Genomic DNA, 20,925 nt, shown 5'->3' on the forward strand with positions numbered 1-20,925 from the left:
AAATATCACATAGTTACATTATTTACCTGTATAGAATGTATTTTAATTGGAAGTCGCATGAGTATACTTAAGTTAAATAGTACTTAACTGTTTATCTGCAAAAAAATACTTTGATCCATAAAAACATTTTTTATCTATACTATATAATGGATTTTTGTCAAAAACCACCAATTTCAGCAATACAAATATGACCATGAAACTATTTATTTTATTGAAAGAAACTTGCTAATTAAACAGTTCTAAGTAAATTAGAAAATTGTAGTAACCATATTGAGAAAATCATTAAAGCATTAATGTTTAACATTCAATGAAAATGGGATTTAATAATAAATTTAAATGGAACACATTACTGACACTAAAACACTTTAAAAACTGGAAGAGGTATAGTTTAAATTTATTTGTTGTAAACTATTTGCAATTTATACATATATTACACTTGAAATTATATTATTTTTAATATATTATATAAGAAATTTCAAATATCAATTTTACTATGATTCCTTATGACTTAACATGTTATAACACTTGTTTGTTCATGTTGATTTAGCTTTAATACAGGACTGCCCCAAAACTCCACCTACCAGAGTCTGAATACATATAGCTGGACATATACCAGTTTTGTTCTATAAACACTGGTTCTAATGGCTGCAATTTGGTCTTTGTCTTAAAACTACTCTTGATAAATAAACAGCCTGATCCAAGTTGTTTCTTGTTGTGCCCTCACCAATGTCATTTTGACTTGGTGAGACTCTAATGTTGTAATATTTTGTAAACAATAAATACATTCAAATTCAAACTCTATGATCTGAGCTGCCCCAGTGATCCGAGCTTCCCAGTAATCCAAGCTACTCCAGTGATGTAGAATGCTCCAGTCACTTGAGTTGACCAGTGATCTGATCCAAACTTCCCAGTAATCTAAGCTACTCCAGTGATGTAGAATGCTCCAGTCACTTGAGTTGACCAGTGATCTGATCCAAACTTCCCAGTAATCCAAGCTACTCCAGTGATGTAGAATGCTCCAGTCACTTGAGTTGACCAGTGATCTGATCCAAACTTCCCAGTAATCCAAGCTACTCCAGTGATGTAGAATGCTCCAGTCACTTGAGTTGACCAGTGATCTGATCCAAACTTCCCAGTAATCCAAGCTACTCCAGTGATATAGAATGCTCCAGTGACTTGAACTGCCCCAGTGATCCGATTGAAACTTTCCAGTAATCCAAGCTACTCCAGTGATATAGAATGCTCCAGTGACTTGAACTGCCCCAGTGATCCGATTGAAACTTTCCAGTAATCCAAGCTACTCCAGTGATGTAGAATGCTCCAGTGACTTGAGCTGCTCCTGAGATATGAGCTAATGAATGCAACAATTAGACATACACTTCTCTGTATATAGTGAAATTTTAAACATTTAGGGTAAAGACATTGGCATTTTTCATTATAAAACTTAAATCTTCAACTCTTCTTAGAAACAGATTGGAATCTGCTCCAATAAATAGCATTATCTCAATGAGCTTATTTTGTCTGAATTTAGTCTGTTTTGTTGGAAGACTAAATCTAAAGTAATAATTACAATTATTAGTATCCTTGATGATTGCCTCTTACTTTAAATCGAGTCAGTTTGGATATGAACAAGAATTTAAAGCTGAAACAGAACTTATTTTAATAATATTTAAATTTCTTGGTGAGTTTTCAAAATGAACAAAGCAGAAGAGATCTTTTAACCCTATCAGTACTACCTGCAGAATACAATAGCAACAAAAATTACATTTTGTCTGTAGAGTAATTTTGTATTGGTATATGCCTCACTCACACATAGAATACTACTCATCATAATCACTTGATATCCATATAAAAATTATTATTATTAGATCTCATAACAAATATAATTGAGCACATTAAAAAAAAATATATTTGAGATGACAAGTGAATGTTGTAATGTATTGGATAAATTAAAAAAATTAAAAGTTTGTATCATTGTTGTGCAAAAGATTAAAAGTTACTATTACTATATAGCTAAGAAAGAGAGAAGATGTAGAATGTTAGTTAGTGTGCCTAAGTCTCTGATGAGGGGTTTTACATGGCCATTGGAGTAAATAACTTGATTCGTAGGGAAAATCAGTGATTCATATCAGGCTTAACATATGTAATATAACACAAATCTGCTTCATATCCAAGTAAAATAATTATGTTTTTGAGTAGATCTGGAAAAAGGTGTTCGACCTCCTGAGATATTATCAGAGTACCCCTTCCACTCTATCTGGGCCTGCCTTGCTGTATGTGGACTGGTGCTGAAGGTACAACTGGTTTGTCACAAGTGAAAGTAGTTGTTTATTTGGCTGAAAGATGTGTTTCAGACTTTATAACTATTTTAATTCATAAAATACACATTACCGCACTTCTAAAATGGTACTGGTACAAGTTCCAATTACTCTTACTGCTAAAGAGTCTGAGTACTTTGTACCAGGAACGACGGTAACTGTGTAAAGTATCTGTATCTTTATCTTTTATGAAAAAGTATCTGTAACGGGTACTTTCGGTCTGCGGTAACTTGTACTCTTGGGACAGATGAGTACCCGGTACAAAGTATCTTTTGCCTGAAGTGATCAGTTGTCACAGTAGTGAATGAGTTGCCAAACTCTGATCAGTTATGCACTGTGTTAGTTTGTTGTCATTCATTGTCACCACGAGGCAACACCACCCTGGGCAGTCTGGGAATTTGCATGTTAAAACGAGCAGTTGCCAGTTACGGTAAATTAACAAAACTTACTCAGTTTAGTTTGTGTTAAAAAATAATCAAAGGTAATGACTAAGAGCTCCATAATGTGACCAATGCCGAATTTTATGGACCACCTGCTCAAGAATAAAAGTTAAGAGGGTAATTTTGTTTCACACTATTCTAAAATAATATATTCAATAACATTACACTTGTACCTATATTATATAAACATTTGTTCTTAATTGGATCACAAGTTTCTGTGTTGAATTTTCAAATTTCAGTTTGGTTGATAAGCACCAATACCAGTATTTTTCTTTGTTATAGATGTAAAAACTGAAAGTTATTATTAGTAAACAGTCTGATGTATAGAATATAGTTTTATTAGATAGTTTGTTGTCAACTTTTAAACTCGGATTTCTATACATATTTATTTGAAAGAAGACATCAAAACTTACCTTTGGTCTTTAAAAATTAACTATTTTGATCAATATTTTGCAAATGTTATGTTTAGATTTTGTTTAAGTTAAATAAACTTCATATAGACTGTATTCATTGCAGAAAATATTCCTGTATAAGCTTCCTGGTGATTGGTAGTAGAGGGATTATACTGTAAACTTTATACACTCTGACCTGATCTTTTTCCTCCTTTTATGAGATCAAAAGTACTATAAAATAATGATTTTAGGACCTAATATTTTAAAAATTTCCCAGGGGAAGGCCCATAGACCCCTCTGATAATATGAAGAGTTTTTCATAACTCCGATTCCCTAGTGTTTCGGACACCCCCCAGAGATGATTTTTGGGTGCGCCACTGGTTACGCCTCTGATGGTTACCAAATGTTACTGTAATTTTGTTGTGACGTGATAACAAAAATAAATAGTGTCTATGTAAAAAAATGTTTATGTATAGAATAAATGGTTTAACTTTAAACTGCATTTTGCTTCAAAATAATTTTTTTTTAAATTTTGTTACAAAATCAATGTTGGTTTATTTTATTATAAATTATTGTTAAATTTTACATTGAAGTTTCAAAATTATTATAATAAATTCCAAATATATTAATAAAGAGCTACTTAATAGAAAAAGTTACAACAGTTTAAGTAAACTTAAAATTTTGAACTACATTACATGCTACCAAAGGGCCAAGAAAGGCTGAAATAATAGATGCATCAATTTGTGCTTATTCCAATAATTAAACCATTGAAAATTATGTTCAGATTTCTTCGTTTTTTGTATCAAGTAACATCAAAACCCAGTCCTTAGTTAAAAAATCTGGTAAGTCAAAGCCAGTCAAACTGTGCTAAGCATTTCCCAGTATACCTTTTATGTTCTAGTTTACCAGAACTTAAAATGGTACTTTCATCTGAAAAATATTAATTTACAAACAAGCTTTTTGCCTATTGTATAAATAATGAGTGACAAAGAAAAGAAAATTTCGATGTACAGGAATTTATTTCCATTAGTGGACGAGTACATGTGATATTAAATTAAATAAAAATATTAACAATGTTGCAACACAATAATAGGTTATATAAAGCTATTAAAACTGTGTTACGTTCATAAGGTTACAATGTTTGTTAAACAATGTCCAACTCTGTGATAAAAATGTGTTGCTTTTTATTAAAAACATTTTTACACATAAACTCCATAACTTTCCATTACATTGTAATACAAATAGGATGAAAAATGTTCTTACTGTGCTATTAAAAGTGTTACATTAATATATTGATATTATTTAGATACGTTTCCCACTATTTAATTAGTAAAATACCCTCTCAATACAACCGTAACATTAATGAACCAAAAACATGACGAGAGAAATAAATTTCAAAAAGGTGGAAGAAGTAGATTACAAATTCTCGTGAAAAGATTGCTGGAAGATCAATCTGTATAAAAATATATTATGTCACCTTAATATTAAATCAAATTGCACGTTATTAAACTATGAATTTTCAACAAAGGAGAAGAAGCCTGCTCTCCCTAGATAAATACTTTTGATATTTCACATATATATAATATATATATACCACAGCACTATATACTATTAAATAAAATATCTAGTAACTAGCCAATCGTTTAAACTTAATGTAAATGGGACTTCGGCACGGGAGACTGCACATTGGGGTGAGATTCTCAGTACGGGGGAGGGAACATTCTATTGTTTCTTGTCTGTAGGGACGGGGGGTTCCGGGATAGTGTGGTTCCCAGCAGCAGGGGTGGGATCGTCCTGGAACAGTGGGTTCTTCACCTCCAGCTCTCCAGTCTGGAACATTCATTCATGTTATTTAAATAGATTTTATAAATTTAAGACAGTGCCAAATAAGTCATTATAATATCTTATAATTTGTTGATTCCTATACAGGATGGGAATAGATGGCAAAATTACAATTAATTTATTAACCGTATAATTACTATGTGTTGGATGAAGAAACGTAATACTTACCAACTGAACAGTTTGTTGTTTTGAACCATCAAAAATATATTTACAAACCATACAAAAAATGTATATAGTAACAGTAAAAGGATACAATCATTGACATATATGATATAAAGAGTTGCAAGGCATTTACATAAGAGCCAGAACACTATTCACATTAATATGAATTCATCTCTTATACAATTCTGTATTGTGGGTAACTGGGAACCACTTTAATGAAATGGTTGGTCAGTAGAGATTGAAAAAGTATCAGAATTATGCTTAGCTGTCATATGAATAAGTGGGAGGAGAACACAGATTTAAAAACTGCTCTTTACACAATCATCATTAATGTGGAAATTACTTGGAATTAAGGTGCTCAGTCTTTTACTTGCAAAAATAGCTTACAATAAAAATCTTAAAAGTTGGAGAAGCTTGATAAAATTTTAAACACAACCACAGTTAAAGTTGTACATCATCTTCAATGTACTGATGAAATTAAATATTTAATGGGAGAAATACTAACTTTGTACAATCATAACACAAATGGCAGTTATTTGATAGTTTTCAGGGTGCAAAAATGTAAAATTATTCACTCACAAACAACAAGTTAGAAAAATAAATTTTTATCTTTACCCACCATTCTAATGGAGTCCTCATTTATGTATATTAATTGGCTGAGCATTAACAAAGCCCGCCACTCACAGCACTGGAAAAATTGTATTTCTGTCTATCTGCATGATATCTTGTAAACAAACTGACCTATAGACATGAAACTTTGCATGAAGCTTCATTTCAGGATAAACAACACTCAATTCGATGACAGTGTATTTCACTCTACGGAATTTGACTGAACAATAGTGAATATTTTTACAGTGGTCTTACAAATATCCATAATGGGAACAAAAATACAGCAGAATACATAAATTTGTAAATACACTGAGTACAATCAAATGAGATTTTAACATGTGACTTTGTGTAGACTTTTATTCATAAAGTAAAATAAAAATAATAGAGTAGAGTCAATGTTAAAAGTCACTGTCAAGATTTATTTTAATGCACTCATGTGTTTAAGTACCCTCCCTAGCTCACCAAAACGTTTGTTACACTGCTGTGAGACCTAACTTATTGAACAAAAATAAGAATGTAATATGTGGCAAGATATCTGGAGAACGATTTCATCTATATAAGTTTTACATGAAACTTAATTTCTACAAAAACAAGAAAGAATTGTATAACAGTACATGTCCAAGGCTATCACTCAGTAGGGAGACACAGTTTCTCTTTTGTCTGGGAATATAAAAATATCTTTTTTGTATGAAAGTCTGCCTGTCTATTTGTTTACAGGACATCTCGTGAATAAATTGAGCTATAGATATGAAATTTTACATCTAACCTCAGTGAAGCCTGTTACGTGACACACGGTATGGCGTACTCCTACCTTGTTAGTACATTAGTTCAAATGTATATCAAGTAAGAATTCTCCAATCACACCTCTCTTGGATGCCCCGTTGTTCTAGACAAATGGAACAACATGGGATGTATTTTAAACATGGATTATCTATACCGGACCTTAGGGATGCTCGAAGATATCTTATCTTCCATGTTAGGGTGTGCAATAACACCTTTAATGGATATTCCAATGTTTTGGATCTAGTGCAAAAATAGTAGCGGGGAACAGGAGTTGATAATTTCTTAATTATCATTACTGGCCAGAACAATTTCTGAAGACCATTCATATTTAGGAGAAAAATGAACCTAAGGTTGAACGGTGGTGAGAGACATCGATATAAGAGAAACCTACTTCTCTTCATGCCCAAAATGATGTCAGAAATGTTAAACGACATCTTGCAATTAAGGTTACAATGCCTGATGACATCCCTGTTGGAATCAACAGAGGATTGAGTGAGATAAGACGGAATATGTAGATGTCACATTGGCCACCATTGACCTCACAGATGCTTGTATATAGCTTGAAACCAAGTAAGGATACCTAATGACAACTGGTATAAATTATACTGTTCAAAATAAAAAGGTGAACTGGTCATAAATATTTTCTTACCACTTACACCCTAACCTGAGATATGAGAGTAGCTGAAATTTGCAACTTCGACACAAACTCCTCAGCTGAGAAGTTAAACCGATGCAGAAACAGATAACAACGATATTTCGTGAGGTAATAATCAAAAGATTAGTTTGCTAGCAATGCAGTACATGTTCTTGGCCAAAGTCAAGAAACAACAGTCCCAAAAGGGTAACTGACTTCTCCATGTCACCGAGCAAAATGAGAAAGATTGATAACTTTTCCTTTATCTATTTAAACAAAATATATTTGCTATAACTTACCGCAGCCAACCCTGGACACTCGTACACTGTGTAATCTCCTTCTTCATTCTCCTCATCACTATCCCCTTCCGATATGGACCCCCTCCGCTCATTGTTGGCTCGATTGCTAACAGTACAATTTTTAAAGTTTACATGGATCATAAATCAATTCTAAGCATGTCTTTAAATCTAGCATTTTATATGAAATTCAAGGCCTTTATTGGTGCATTACATTAATTGAAATATATTAGCATAAAACAGGTACCTCATGTCATGTACATAAGACAACTTACTCTAAAACTATATATGATCACTAATGCTTAAAACTTTGTCACATGGTAACAAAAATCTAAACACAGAAACCTGTCATATCCCGCTTAATGTGAAACATATGGAATTGTGGTATAAAGACCATAAGTTATTTATAGTAAATGCACTACTGATGTTGCTTTTTACTTTTGAAGTTGAACTATACAGTTATGAAAGCGTTCAATAAAGGGTTAAAACTGTTTCATTTTCTAAAATTTTACCATACTACATTTTTATTCTAATTGAAACATTAAAACCAAACTAATACTTTAGATACCTATATCTAATTTTTGTAGTTACATGTGTATATAAGGATAAGTTTATTTGAGAAAAGATAAAACATTCACTAATATATTTAAAATTCAGATCTTAACTTACTGAAAAAGTAAAAAGTGACTGTCTCATCACTACAAACACAACTCAAAGCACATTTGAAAGCTGACACAAAACCACTGAGTTTGTCGCACCCACCCTGTCGGCTGATGAGTTGGAGAAATAATTGAGCTTACCCGTGTCTCATTCCTTGCTCGCAAAGATTACAGCTACAAAACTTTATATAATTTGTAAGGGCTGGATATGACAGGTTTCACTGTAAATAACAATACATAAATAAAAACTAAAAACAATCAATAAATAAATAATTACAATATATAATTATTAATTGGGCTAAAAATCTTTTTACATGGTATCTTTTGAAGTCGTAAAGTTTGTAAGATATCAGTTAAAATTTTACTGTAATCTATAATAATAAGTCCCTATCTGAGAAGAACCCTCTGGTTGCATTAATAATGTTGCATAAGATATATTTTTAACAGATTTATGAATTTATTATACAGCTTAATAGCCATGCGAGTTGGAACCAAAATTTAAATATTTATTATAACCAAATTCCATGTATTAAACATTCAACCATAAATTAAACATTCATTACATTAGAAGCCACTTGATTCACTGCTTTCATTTTAAACCATCACTAAACCGTATTATGAAATTAAACTCCTCAGTACTATAAAAAGAGTGTCTTGTATGCTGCTACTATAACGAATCTGCATACAACTTTTTTATTGATACAATGACTGATTGCTGTTTGTTCAATGAAAAAAAGGCCTAAAAGAGCAAGGAAACTAAGTGGTAGAGGCTAAAAGAGGAGTATATGAAATGCTTAGACATATATTAGACATCAGGTAGTGACAAAGACAAGGCAGACATGGCAATGGCCAAGAACTAGGACCATAAACTCAATGATACTCAATTATTACTGGTAATGATTATGTGACAATTTGTCATACATTGTCACATTGAAAACACATCAATGTAAAATTCAATTTTAAGAGCAATGCAATCCTCCAGTTTGTCTAAACTTCTAAAAGAAGCAATGGATTAAATAAATAAAAAATTAATTAAAACTAATTAATTAAAACAACACGATGAAAGAATTTCCTAAGATTAACAAAAATTGTTTAATTTATCAGTAATCACAAAAATTCAGTTCATAAAACGGGTGTTCTAAAAGGAAAAAGCCAAATTTTTTAAATATACCAAATGGCAGTGATCTTAAACTATTTGGCAGTGCATTCTATAATTTTGATCCAAGAGATAATGTTGCTAATGAATATTGTTTGGAAGTTAGTTTTTTTGTTACAATATTGTTTGTACTCCTTGTGTTATACTGGTGGGTGTTTTGAAATGTTAAGTTGTTTGGTGTAGCCAAATAAAGCAAAAGTTTATACACAACTAAACAAGGGACTTAATTTATAAACAAGCACTCCATTAATTATGAAATTTTATTTTTTGAGGCATTTCATGTTCAAGGAACACATATGGGATTGATTTTTTTTATTAACAACATTTTATTAATGTTCTTTTTAAATGTATTTCCTCATATGTAAATACCATAAAGCAATTGAGAGTAAAAACATGCATATATACCATTTTAAGAGCCTTTTCATTGCAGAATTCAGACAGTTTTCTTATCATAAATGTTGCTTTAGATAACTTTAAATAAAGAGTATTATGGTATTTGAATTTAAATCTTTGTTGATAATCAATCCTAGAAATTTTGCAGAATCATATGGTGGTATCATTAAACTGTCAACTGTTATTTGAACTTCAAAGGAAGATTTTTTTATTTGGAGTAAAATTTACAGCTGTTTATGTATTTGCATTTACTGTTAAAAAGTTTTCATTTAAGTATTGCACTATATTAATAAATAGTGTATATCCTATGATTTCTAAATCCTCCAAAGTGTTGTGTTTTTATAGTATACATGTGTCATCTGCATATAAAATTATCTTGTTAGGATTACTTACATTTCCATTGTCATTAATATATATTAAAAAAAAAGCATTGGACCAAGAACGGAACCCTGGGGCACACTCCACTTGTCTGTCACTTAATGTCTGCTCTTTTAGATGCGACTTCAGCCTGATCATTTTTTATACTAAGAAACTATTTTCGGCAAACTAATTAAGATTTCAGTAAATCATGAGGTGTTCCTCTTATTCCATAGTTTTCTAATTTATCAAGCAAAACATTTAAATTAAAAGCTTTTTTTAAATCCAGAAACACACCACAAATATAATCACCATTTATTATTCCTTTTATTATTTCATTAAGAAATTTGATTACGGCTGACAAAGTAGATTTCCCCCTCGTGAATCCATGTTGATTAACAAAAAGTATGCTCTTAGCTTCTAAAAAATCAGTTAAACTATTACAAATAGCTTTCTCAAAAACTTTAGAAATAACAAGAAGAACTGGTCTATAGTTAATAATTTCTGAGTAGTTTCCCTTATTAAAAAAAATAGGCAGTTTTAGAAATTTTAAGACTATTTGGAAAAATCCCTGATTCAAAACTTGTATTAATTAATGACAGAGATCCTGCTATAGCATTTGAAATATTCTTTAATAAATTAGTACTTATGCAGCCCCAACCACCTGTAAAACTATTATTCAAGTCTTATTATTTTAAGAATCTCTTTTTCAGATGTTGGGTAAAGAAACATGCTGCTTTCAATTCTTTGACCCTTGAAAGAGTAACTCGGATTACTAAAATTAATAGCCAATTGTTCAGGGATGCATTCAAAATCTTCATTAAACTGATTGGCAATAAAATTGGGATAAGTTACCAAATTAATATAATTTCATAACAAAATTTTTTAAATTTCTTCCTAAATCACTTTTTATGATTTTTCCATTTATCAGCATTAAAATTTTTTTAATTCAAAATTTTAATGTTATATATTCTTGTTTTATTTTTCTTAGCAGGCTTTCATATTTTTGCTTTTGCATTTCGAAAAAATGTTTAATTGCAAAATTATTATGAATTCAAACTTTCTGTGTTGCATTCAAATTGACTGGCAACTCTGAACAGTTGTTTTCAACAGGGTTTTCAACTGTTCATCATGATGTTTTCAACATTAGAGCTTTGATAGCTTACATATGCAGGCAGAGCCTTTTTAAGGACAACATCATTTTTCTTAATTTTTAATTGATCAAAGTAGTTTTCATCTAAACTCGCTCCATCGTGTAGTCCTTTTAAGAACCAATCGACCATCAACAACAAGTACACACCACAATCAATGCTGTTTTTTTGCTGTGGGCAGTCAAGAATTTTTAAGTTTGTTCTTTCAAAGAGGCGCAGATATTTTAATATCCTGTCAAGTAGTAGTTTAGCAGAATCAATATTATACCGATTAACAAAATCAAGGTAGTAGATGTTTTGTTATATTTAACATAAAATAATAAACTCCAGTGTGAGCCTGCAACTTGTGTGGCATCACTAATAGGCAGAACTACATGAGCTTTTTCATCCAGACTCAAATTGCTTTGACGTCAAACATCAACAGAGCACATTAAGAAAGGTGATCATAAATTAAAAGCAATCTGGCAAGTAATTAATAAAGAAAGAAAAAACAGCGAAACTATAAAACAGCTAAAATTGACAATAAACGGTGAAGAATCAAACAATCCACATAAAATTGCCCAGTTGTCTTGCATAAATGAGAAAGAAATAAAAAATATAATTCTTACTTTAAAGTAAAAAATGTCTTCAGGAGTGGACAAGATATTTACGGTACAAATCAAACATTGCCATGATGAGCTAACAACCACTGTTGTTAGTATAATCAACAATCTCTAACAGCTTGCCTTTTTCAAACATGTTTAAAAGTCACAAAAATATACCCACAATTATAGATGAGCGGACGCCACATGGAGGCAAGCAACTACCGGCCCGTATCACTAATACCAACTTTTTCTAAAGTAATTGAAAGGGTGTTTATGAAACAGCTTATGGATCACTGGGAGCAGAATAACTTACTCACAGAGTCACAGCATGGCTTTGGTAAAATAGATCAACCACCACAGGTATAACTGAACGTAGTTAGTTGCATGACGAGTATTGTACGAGTGGAAGTCTTTCCCTGTTTGAAGACTCAGACTATGAGCATGTAGAATAACTTCTTGAATGTACAGAGCAGTGATAGTCTTTATGTCAAGGGCTTGGAAGGCTTGCCTGCAGCTTTGTTGAGGTTCAAGGTCAGCGAGGATTCTGATGGCTTTTTTTTGTAGGATGAGCACCCAGTTGAGGTTCCCAGCAGAGGACCCACCCCATACAGCGAGCCCATACCTCATGTGCGTTTCTACTAGTGAATAGTAAGCTGTTTTTGCTGTTTCTAAATTTCCAGTCCATTTTATGCGCCGCACAGCATATATACCTGTGCTGATTTTTTTGCACATGCCATCCACATGCTCTGTCCAGTTTAGACTTCTATCCAGGATGACTCCTAGAAATTTAACGTGGTTTTCAATTTCTACGTTAGGTATTTTTGGAATGTAGTCTTTTCTTTTACTAAAATTAATCTGTATTGTTTTTGATGGGTTTACAGCCAAATCATTTTTTCTGCAGTATGTCAGTGCTTTGCGCAGGGAGTTGCAGGCAGTTGTATGCACTCCTTCTGCTGTAGCATCACTGATTAGGAGTGCTGCAGTATGTCAGTGCTTTGCGCAGGGAGTTGCAGGCAGTTGTATGCACTTCTTCTGCTGTAGCATCACTGATTAGGAGTGTTGTGTCGTCAGCATACATAACACAGGTGGTGTTGTGGTCTTGGATGCATGCTGGGAAGTCATTGACAAATAAAACAAAGATGATTGGGCCTAGAACTGATCCTTGTGGCACTCCGCGTGTGACTGGTTGTGGGTTTGATTGAAAGGTGTTTTTAAGGCCATGTGTAGTGCTCTGTACTTCAACTACCTGTATTCGCCCTGAGAGATAATTCATAAACCAACTGTTAGCTATACCAGTAATGCCTAGAGATTTAAGTTTTTTTGATATGAGATCATGTCCTAGACAGTCAAATGCTTTGCTGTAGTCAAGAAGCAGAGCAGAGATGTATTGTTCTTTATCTATTTGGTCAATGATGTATTCAATTAGGTTGATGATGGCTGGTGTGGTTGATTTACCTTTCAGAAATCCATGTTGACAACTAGTGACTATGTTTAACTGCTCCAGGTGGGTCATAAGTCTATTGAGAACTACTTTTTCAATTATTTTAGAAAAGGTTGAAACAAGTGAAATGGACGGTAATTTTTTATTTCAGTCGTTGATCCTTTTTTATGTTTTGGATACACTTTTGATTGCTTTAATGCAGCAGGAAATTGACCAAGGCTGAAAGATGCGTTTATTATGCTGACCAAAGGTGGTATTAGCTCTTCAGCACAATGCTTTACAATTTTTGATGAGTATTCATCCATTCCACTTGACGGTTTAGATTTAAGGGAATTGATGACCGCTCTTACTTCTCTGTCACTTGTCGGGCTTAAGTTGAAAACAGTTTGGCAGTTGTCTGTTATGGACTGGTTGTTTGCATTGTTGTCATGATTTCCTACTGTGTGGTTGCTGAGTTTCAGTGTTGCTTTAGCAACTTGAGTGAAGAAAGTGTTGAAATGTTCTGCAACTTCAATTGGATTATCCACCACTTTGTCATTGATTATAATACGGCTTTGAGGTAGGAGTTCTCGTTGTCCTTTTCTTTCATTGTTAATAACAGTCCATAGGGCTTTGGTTTTGTTGGCGGCTGACTCAATGTAATTTGAGTTTCCATTTTGTCTTAGGGCTCTAAGTTTATTGTCATATTTTTTCTTCCTTTCCACCATAACTACTTTATCTTGGATATTTCCTGACATTTCGTATTTATACAGTGATTTTAAAAAGGTATCTTTGAGGTGTTTTGACTCATTGTGATAGCACAAACTTTTATTTTTTGATTTCCTTTTACTTTTCTTCATGGGGCAAGCAATATCAAGTGATAACTTCAAGGTTCCTAGAAATATATTGTAGGCTGTATCAGCGTCAGGAGCATTATGGATGTTGTCCCAGTTTTTGTTCAGTAGAAGGGATTTTAGATTGTCTAAATTGGTTTGACTAAAATGCCTTTTAAAGGAAGTCTGTGGCAGAGTGTTTATTTCATATCTATTTATCTGGCATATCTGAGCAGTATGATCAGAAAGTCCTGTTTGTATAATGGCTGTGTCAACGTTGTACTCAGGTATGTTGGTGCATATGCAATCAATCGAAGAGGCTGTGTCGTGAGTAATGCGGGTGGCAAGTAGGGGCAATCTTTTGATGTTATGGGTGGACAGTTCAGTTTCCAAGATAGTGTTATCTATGGTTTTTTCATCCTGTCTATATTAATGTCTCCAATCAGCACTAGGTGTTTATTGTGTGCTTTTGTGTTGTCAAGAATATTAGACAGGACATTTAAACTAGCCCTTGTATTTTCTCTAGGTGATCGGTATACTCCCAGGATGTGATAGTTTCACCAGTTGACTCTACCGATACCATAGCCGCTTCGCAGCAGAACTCTTGACAAAGTTGGGATATATCGATTTCTTTGGTCCGGTCTGTCAGTGCATCTTTTGCATAGATAGCTACGCCTCCCAGCTTATGGTCTTCTCTGCTGAAGGTTTTGAATTTGGTCTTCTTCTGGTAGGTGTGAACTAGAAAATGTTTATGAGGTTCTGGCTGGAATTCCGGTATGATTGTGGGAACTGAAGTTTGGGAGGTTTCATTGTGTAAAAACTTATTAATGTTTGGGTTTTTAGGTAATTGAAATTCCTGGATGTTAGCTTTTTCAGTGGTTTTTGCCATTTGGAGGGAGACACTAAACTTGTTTGTCTTCTTAATCCATTTTTTGCTCATTCCTGTTGTTGATGAAGGGTTTTGTTTTTTCAGTGGTGTAGTCCGCATATGTTTCAGTTTTTTTCTGCAGGTTTGACTGACTCCTGGCGTTATGGGTAGGCTTGCATCTGTCGTGGGTAGGGGAATAGAGGACTCTGCCTCTGTTGTCCTTGTACATTAAATCAGTTTTTGGTTGCAGGTTTGACTGGCTCCTGAGGTTAGGGATGAATTTCGTTCTATTGAGGGTGTGGTCAATATGTTTTCCAGTTTTTTTCTGCAGGTTTGACTGACTCCTGGTGTTACAGTCAGGCTTACATCTGTCATAGTTGGAGAATTCTTCAGTTTTTTTCTGCAGGTTTGGCTGACTCCTGGCGTAGTTACACTTAAATCTGTCATGGGTAAGGCAATAGAGGACTCTGCCTTTGTTGTCCTTGCAAATAGAATCAGTTTTTGGTTGCAGGTTTGACTGGTTCCTGAGGTCGGGGGTGAACTTTGTTCTGTCGAGGGTGTGGTCAATATGTTTTCTAGTTTTTTACTACAAGTTTGATTGACTCCTAGTGTAGTTTGATGCGTGGTGGGCATATTCAAAGTGTTATTTATTTTTTGGCAGCAGGCACTTGAAGCTAAAGTTTTAATAGACAATAGACAAATCTCTTTATTTACATGATCGTAAAGAACAGTATAGCGTCAAATATTTAAAACAGTCATAACTCAGAAATAGTTAGGTCCATTTGAGCAATCTTTGAATTCATCTCTGATATTCCCAGTAGTACAGCGGTTTGATTTGCCTCAAACACTTGGGCATCTTTTACACATAAAATCACTTTGTTACAATGCTTCTATAGGTCAATCGCTATTAAAGAAATCTGCGCAGAAGCAAATTTCTGAGCAGTACCGCGCAGGTGGGGCCCCCTCCATCGGGGAGTTGGGGTGGGGAGTGGGACCAGCACCTTCTTGTATCTGTTTATCAGCTGTGTGGATCGTCTCGCTCTCACAGTTTTGTTTACACTGCACCTACTTTACCTGTTCTATAACTATATTTTTTGTGTGTAGGCATATACAAGTGTCGCAGTCTAAGTGTAAAATATTAATTGAACAGATTAATGTAGCTATAGATGTATCCAGGAAGCTTGCATTTTGTTTTGAAGTTAGCCGTGCAGTGGCAGTGGTCATTAGAGATGTGTCGTTCAATTCGAACGGGTCAGTCAAGTGAACAAGTAATCCAGATCAGAGTGTTTCAAAAGACCCGTTCACCTAGAACATTTTGTTCAATTTTTCCTGCCAACTAAATAAGTTTGATATTTTTTCAAACCAGATATGTTATTTTTATTGATCGTTAAAATTTATAATATTATTATTAAGTTCATTTAAAAACTCTTATCCATGAAAAATAGCTTAACACCATATGGAAATAACTACAAAAATATAGAGTTTATGCATTAGGTTACACTAGGTCCTCAAAATTGTTCAGTCATTACTTTCATTCACTGCTAACTGATTAAGAATAAAACCGTAATCGTATAACTCAACAGGGGGACTAGTGAGTCATCCCATTTGTAGGGAATAACCTTACTTATGATAAATTATAGGCCTATCAATCAACCAAGTCCATTGATTATAAGTATTAACATTTAAAATATTTAGCAATGTATCTGGTAACTTACAATTATATTTTTTAAATAAGTTTTAATAGATATATTTGAATTTAATAGATTCCTGAAATAATGCATTTATTGTTATATATCTATCCATTCACTGTACGATATGCTGTTTCTTCATCTATTCGAATAATTTTTTACTAGCATATCCTTTCGTTCACTCGGTCATTACATCCAGTCATTCATTCAACAAGATGACTGGTATAACACGCTCTAGCAGGAAGTCTCAGTAACTCTGTACTGACCGGTTCAACTGAACGGGTCGCAGTAGTGAACGATACTGACTGAGCCGGATTAGTCAGCTGATCAAATAGAGTGAGCGCCGAGCAGTAGTGGGGATACTTGGAGGGGTGGCGGAGGGGTATTTACCCCACCCTGCGTGAACTAAAATCAACCAAGGTTTTTTTTGTAAGCGGTTTACCTATAACACAATAATTGCTGGAAGTACTTTTAGTCCTAGGTGCCATCTTACTACAATAAGGCTGCATAAGAACTTAAGTTTCTTATTTACAAGAGAAGAGTTTGTGCAAAAGTTTCTAAAAAAATAGATCAGAAAATATTAATTCTGTAATGTTTATAGACAGACAGACATTAAATATTTTGCTGCATTTTAAACATTGTAACTTTCAACATTGGACTTCATCACATACAGCCGATGGAGAATATAACAATGTATTTAGTCAAGTTAACTGTTCACAATATCTTCACACACATCATACTTAAAGTACAATTTTAAACTCATAAATTAATACAATTTTCTTATCAGTGACAACACAAATGTTGGGTTTTCATCACAAATTAATTCTGACACAGGAAAATGTAAAATATGGAATTCTGACAAGTGCACATAAATTTAATTATTTGTGTGTGATGAAGCATGCTACAAGACAAAGTTTATTTTATATAACTACTAAGGAGAACACAAAGGTAAATAAACACTGATAATTAATTCATTATTGAACAATAACTCTTAGAAACTTGTCTTTGTCTTAGTGAAAGTGCAATGTATGTTCCTTTCATTAGTTATGGCAATTTTTGTTAGAAACAAAAAATCTACTTGCAGTATATTAAATACATTCAGAAATTATCAAAAATATTGTTGTATTAAATAAAATTTAAAACAAAATGGACAATATATCTATACTATTGTACTACTAGGTTAAGATATACTCAAAAAAACATTGAAACTAATAACAATATTAATTTTCCAACATTATTTATTTTCCAAAATATACTATAAAATATAGTATTTAATACTATAAAAGCGGTGAGCAGAGAGAAACTCTAGAGTTTCTTTTTCAAACTTTGTAAGCGATTGTTTAGTTTTAACTCTGGTTGGGAAATGGTTATAAATGGAGTCTTACAAGCGTTGAGTTTTAAGACATTTGCGTCAAACCAGAAGTTAAGTTTTTATGTACAGTATTATACATGGGAGAGATACACATGATAGGGTGTATTTCTATTGGATATAAACAAAATAGTAACAAATAGAGTTAATAGAATAGTGCTTTTAAACTATTTAAATGTGTTTCAATAAATGTAACCATAAAATAGTTTTATAATATATATATACTATATACTATATATAGCACAAAAGTTAATAATCACGAGCTCAAAAGATTCTACAGAGTTCCTTAAAAAACTTTAAGCCCATGTTCATCAACCACAAACATAAGCGTATTAAAAAATCAGTCATAAGAAATGGTTAACATCTGAACACATTTTTACTTTGTGTTTAAAGCTTAGTCTGTTGGTTATGCCTGATCATTGCATCAGATATAACAAACAGTCTAATTGCATTGGGAAAGCACTGAATGAAATTCACAAACACATCAAACGTGAATATTGTAATTAATGTGAAATATTGGCAAACAGCTTCATAGCACGCAATTAATTTTTAAACCTTCAATTGCTGGTCCAAAGGTCTAAAACAACAGTTATTATGGCTTTTTCTTCCAATCATTGCACGAGCAAGCCGCACACCACCCTCGGCAGTCTAGTGTCTCGTGGGTTCCAACAAAATGTGAGCAATTAAAATTACTGCATTTTCAACTGCCCGATCATGAATAAAAGTTAAGATGATAATTTTATAACAATTTTTTTTATGTAATTCAAAAATTACATATACAAAATTATGACATTAGTCAAGTTTTATAACAATTGGATCACAAATTTCTGAGTTACGAATTTGTATAGTTGAAGAGTGGTAGAAAAGCACTAAAAACCGGTACCTTTTTTGTTGTTATCGAAATAAAAAGCAGAAGTTATTGTTTGTAAACTATTTGCTTCATATGCGTAAACACAGATATGAGTTTGTAAGTAGTTGTCTATTGAAGTTATTTACCTTCTGAATGTGGATGTTCATGTTTTACCTCAATTAATTTGTAATTAATTTCAATGAGCTGCTAATTTGGGCTGTGAATCACTTCAAACTACACCCCAAAACCTTACTACTATCCTAATGGAAATAGCCCAGTTGAAAGCCAGACAGAACAACTTTGATACAGTTATAAGAAACTTCAGTTCTTGGCCCCAGAGTCACTGTTCAAACATCCCACATCAGTCAGTCCTGTACGAGCAAGGTACTCAAACTGAAACCACCCCTGAACAGGTGGCCGTCCCAAATTCTCCCTCTGGAGTTATTTATACTCCTGAGACCATTAAGAAAGTACCACCCATTAGAAACCTATCTTGCTCAAAACCTCATGGCTCAAATAAGCGCAGGAAGAGTGCAACAGAAACTAAAACCAACCAGTTCAGCGTGGCTCTTCAGGTTAAGAAAAATAAAATCTTATAAATAAAAATGAATGTCGAAATGTGTTGGTAAGCGCTAAACTCGATAACGGGTGGACGGATTCGGTTAATTCTTTTTGTAAAATGTTCATTGAAATCCGAGGAAGGTTTTTATGAAGAAAAAGTTAAGAAAATATATCTGGAATATTTTGGAATTCAGGAAAAATTGTAGTTTGTACGTTTCATAATTAAAATTAAACTGGCACTAAACAGCTGTTGACAGCTATAGTTCGACAAACTTTCTGAAACATCTGCTTACATTTAAATGTTACCAATAATAAATAAACAGTGCGTGATCGTGTAATGCAGATAGTAAATAAAACATTAATATATCTGTGACCTAATCTATTGAGTTTGCTTTTGTCAACTAATACATGAAACAAATTCGTATATCGTGTTTTGTGCAGAGTGTTTACTTAGTTAGTGTTTGTTTAGTTCGTGATTAGTGAAAAAATAATTTATATTTGATATGCCTCCTATAAGACGAAGCAATTTAGGTAGAAGAACCAGAAATGCTACAAACCAAGCTAATTACCGATCTAATCGTACTGCACAAGAACGTGACGACGGAAATGAACGTGAAAGAATTCGGATATTACAAACGCGTGAATCGCGAGCGCGACATTCAACTAATAATCGCGCAAGTTTGAATCGAGCTGCTTTCAGTTACGATGTGTCAATTGACTACAGTAACTACCAATGTGTTGTTATTGGTTCTATGAACTCGGTTTGCTCACACTGTAAGGCATTAAAATACAAAAACGAAGCCAATGGATTGTGTTGCGCAAATGGTAAAGTAAAATTGATACCATTGGATCCACCACCAGAACCATTGTACTCATTGGTTTCAGGAATAGGAACAGATTCTATACACTTTTTGACACATATCCAACAATATAACAATTGCTTTCAAATGACTTCATTTGGGACAACAAATGTAGTTCGGGAAAATTTTATGCCAACTTTCAAGGTATGTATTCTAGCAGTTACTCATAATTATTTTAGCGAACAAAAGTTTCTGTCACCAATGTTAAGATGTGTCACTAATCTTTAATTTCTTAATCACTTATATATCACTTAGTCATCATATTATATGGTGATTCAGTTTCAGTGACACTTTTATTATATTTTATATTTGATAGATATTAGTTAAAACTAAATATATACTTTTTAAGATAAAATATTATTTAAGTTTGATCACTGACAATCCATTAATTTATACCACACCATAATATTTTTTTTTTATTTACAGATACAAGGGCAAATATATCATAGAGCAGGTTCACTGTTACCAGTGTCAGATAGCGACAACAAATTCCTGCAAATTTATTTTATGGGCAATTCACCACAAGAAATTGATCTGCGTTGTGCACATAACAATTTAGTAAAGAGGTCTATTGTAGAACAATTACAAACTTTATTTCATCAACACAATCAATTGATTATATTGTTTAAAACTGCCCTGGATCTGATGCCATCCGATAATCACAAAATTGTAATCAGAGCTGATAAAACACCTGCAGGTC

At 33.0% G+C, this 20,925-nt stretch overlaps 1 protein-coding gene across 2 annotated transcripts in view; it reads right to left on the bottom strand.

Annotated features, from left to right (window-relative positions):
- Nucleotides 1-4,150: 4,150 nt before the first annotated feature.
- The window catches only part of LOC124362304 (neural proliferation differentiation and control protein 1), a 42,054-nt gene continuing 25,279 nt past the window's right edge, over nt 4,151-20,925 (bottom strand). For both annotated transcript variants that reach the window (XM_046816695.1, XM_046816684.1), the window contains 2 exons: nt 7,480-7,585; nt 4,151-4,980 (listed from right to left, as the gene is read on the bottom strand). In XM_046816695.1, the coding sequence (XP_046672651.1) occupies nt 4,873-4,980; nt 7,480-7,585 (214 nt within the window). In that variant the 3' untranslated portion in view covers nt 4,151-4,872. The remainder of the gene's footprint in view (nt 4,981-7,479; nt 7,586-20,925) is intronic.

The sequence above is a fragment of the Homalodisca vitripennis genome, chromosome 1 (genome assembly GCF_021130785.1).
Source record: "Homalodisca vitripennis isolate AUS2020 chromosome 1, UT_GWSS_2.1, whole genome shotgun sequence".
NCBI classification, from domain to species: domain Eukaryota; kingdom Metazoa; phylum Arthropoda; class Insecta; order Hemiptera; family Cicadellidae; genus Homalodisca; species Homalodisca vitripennis.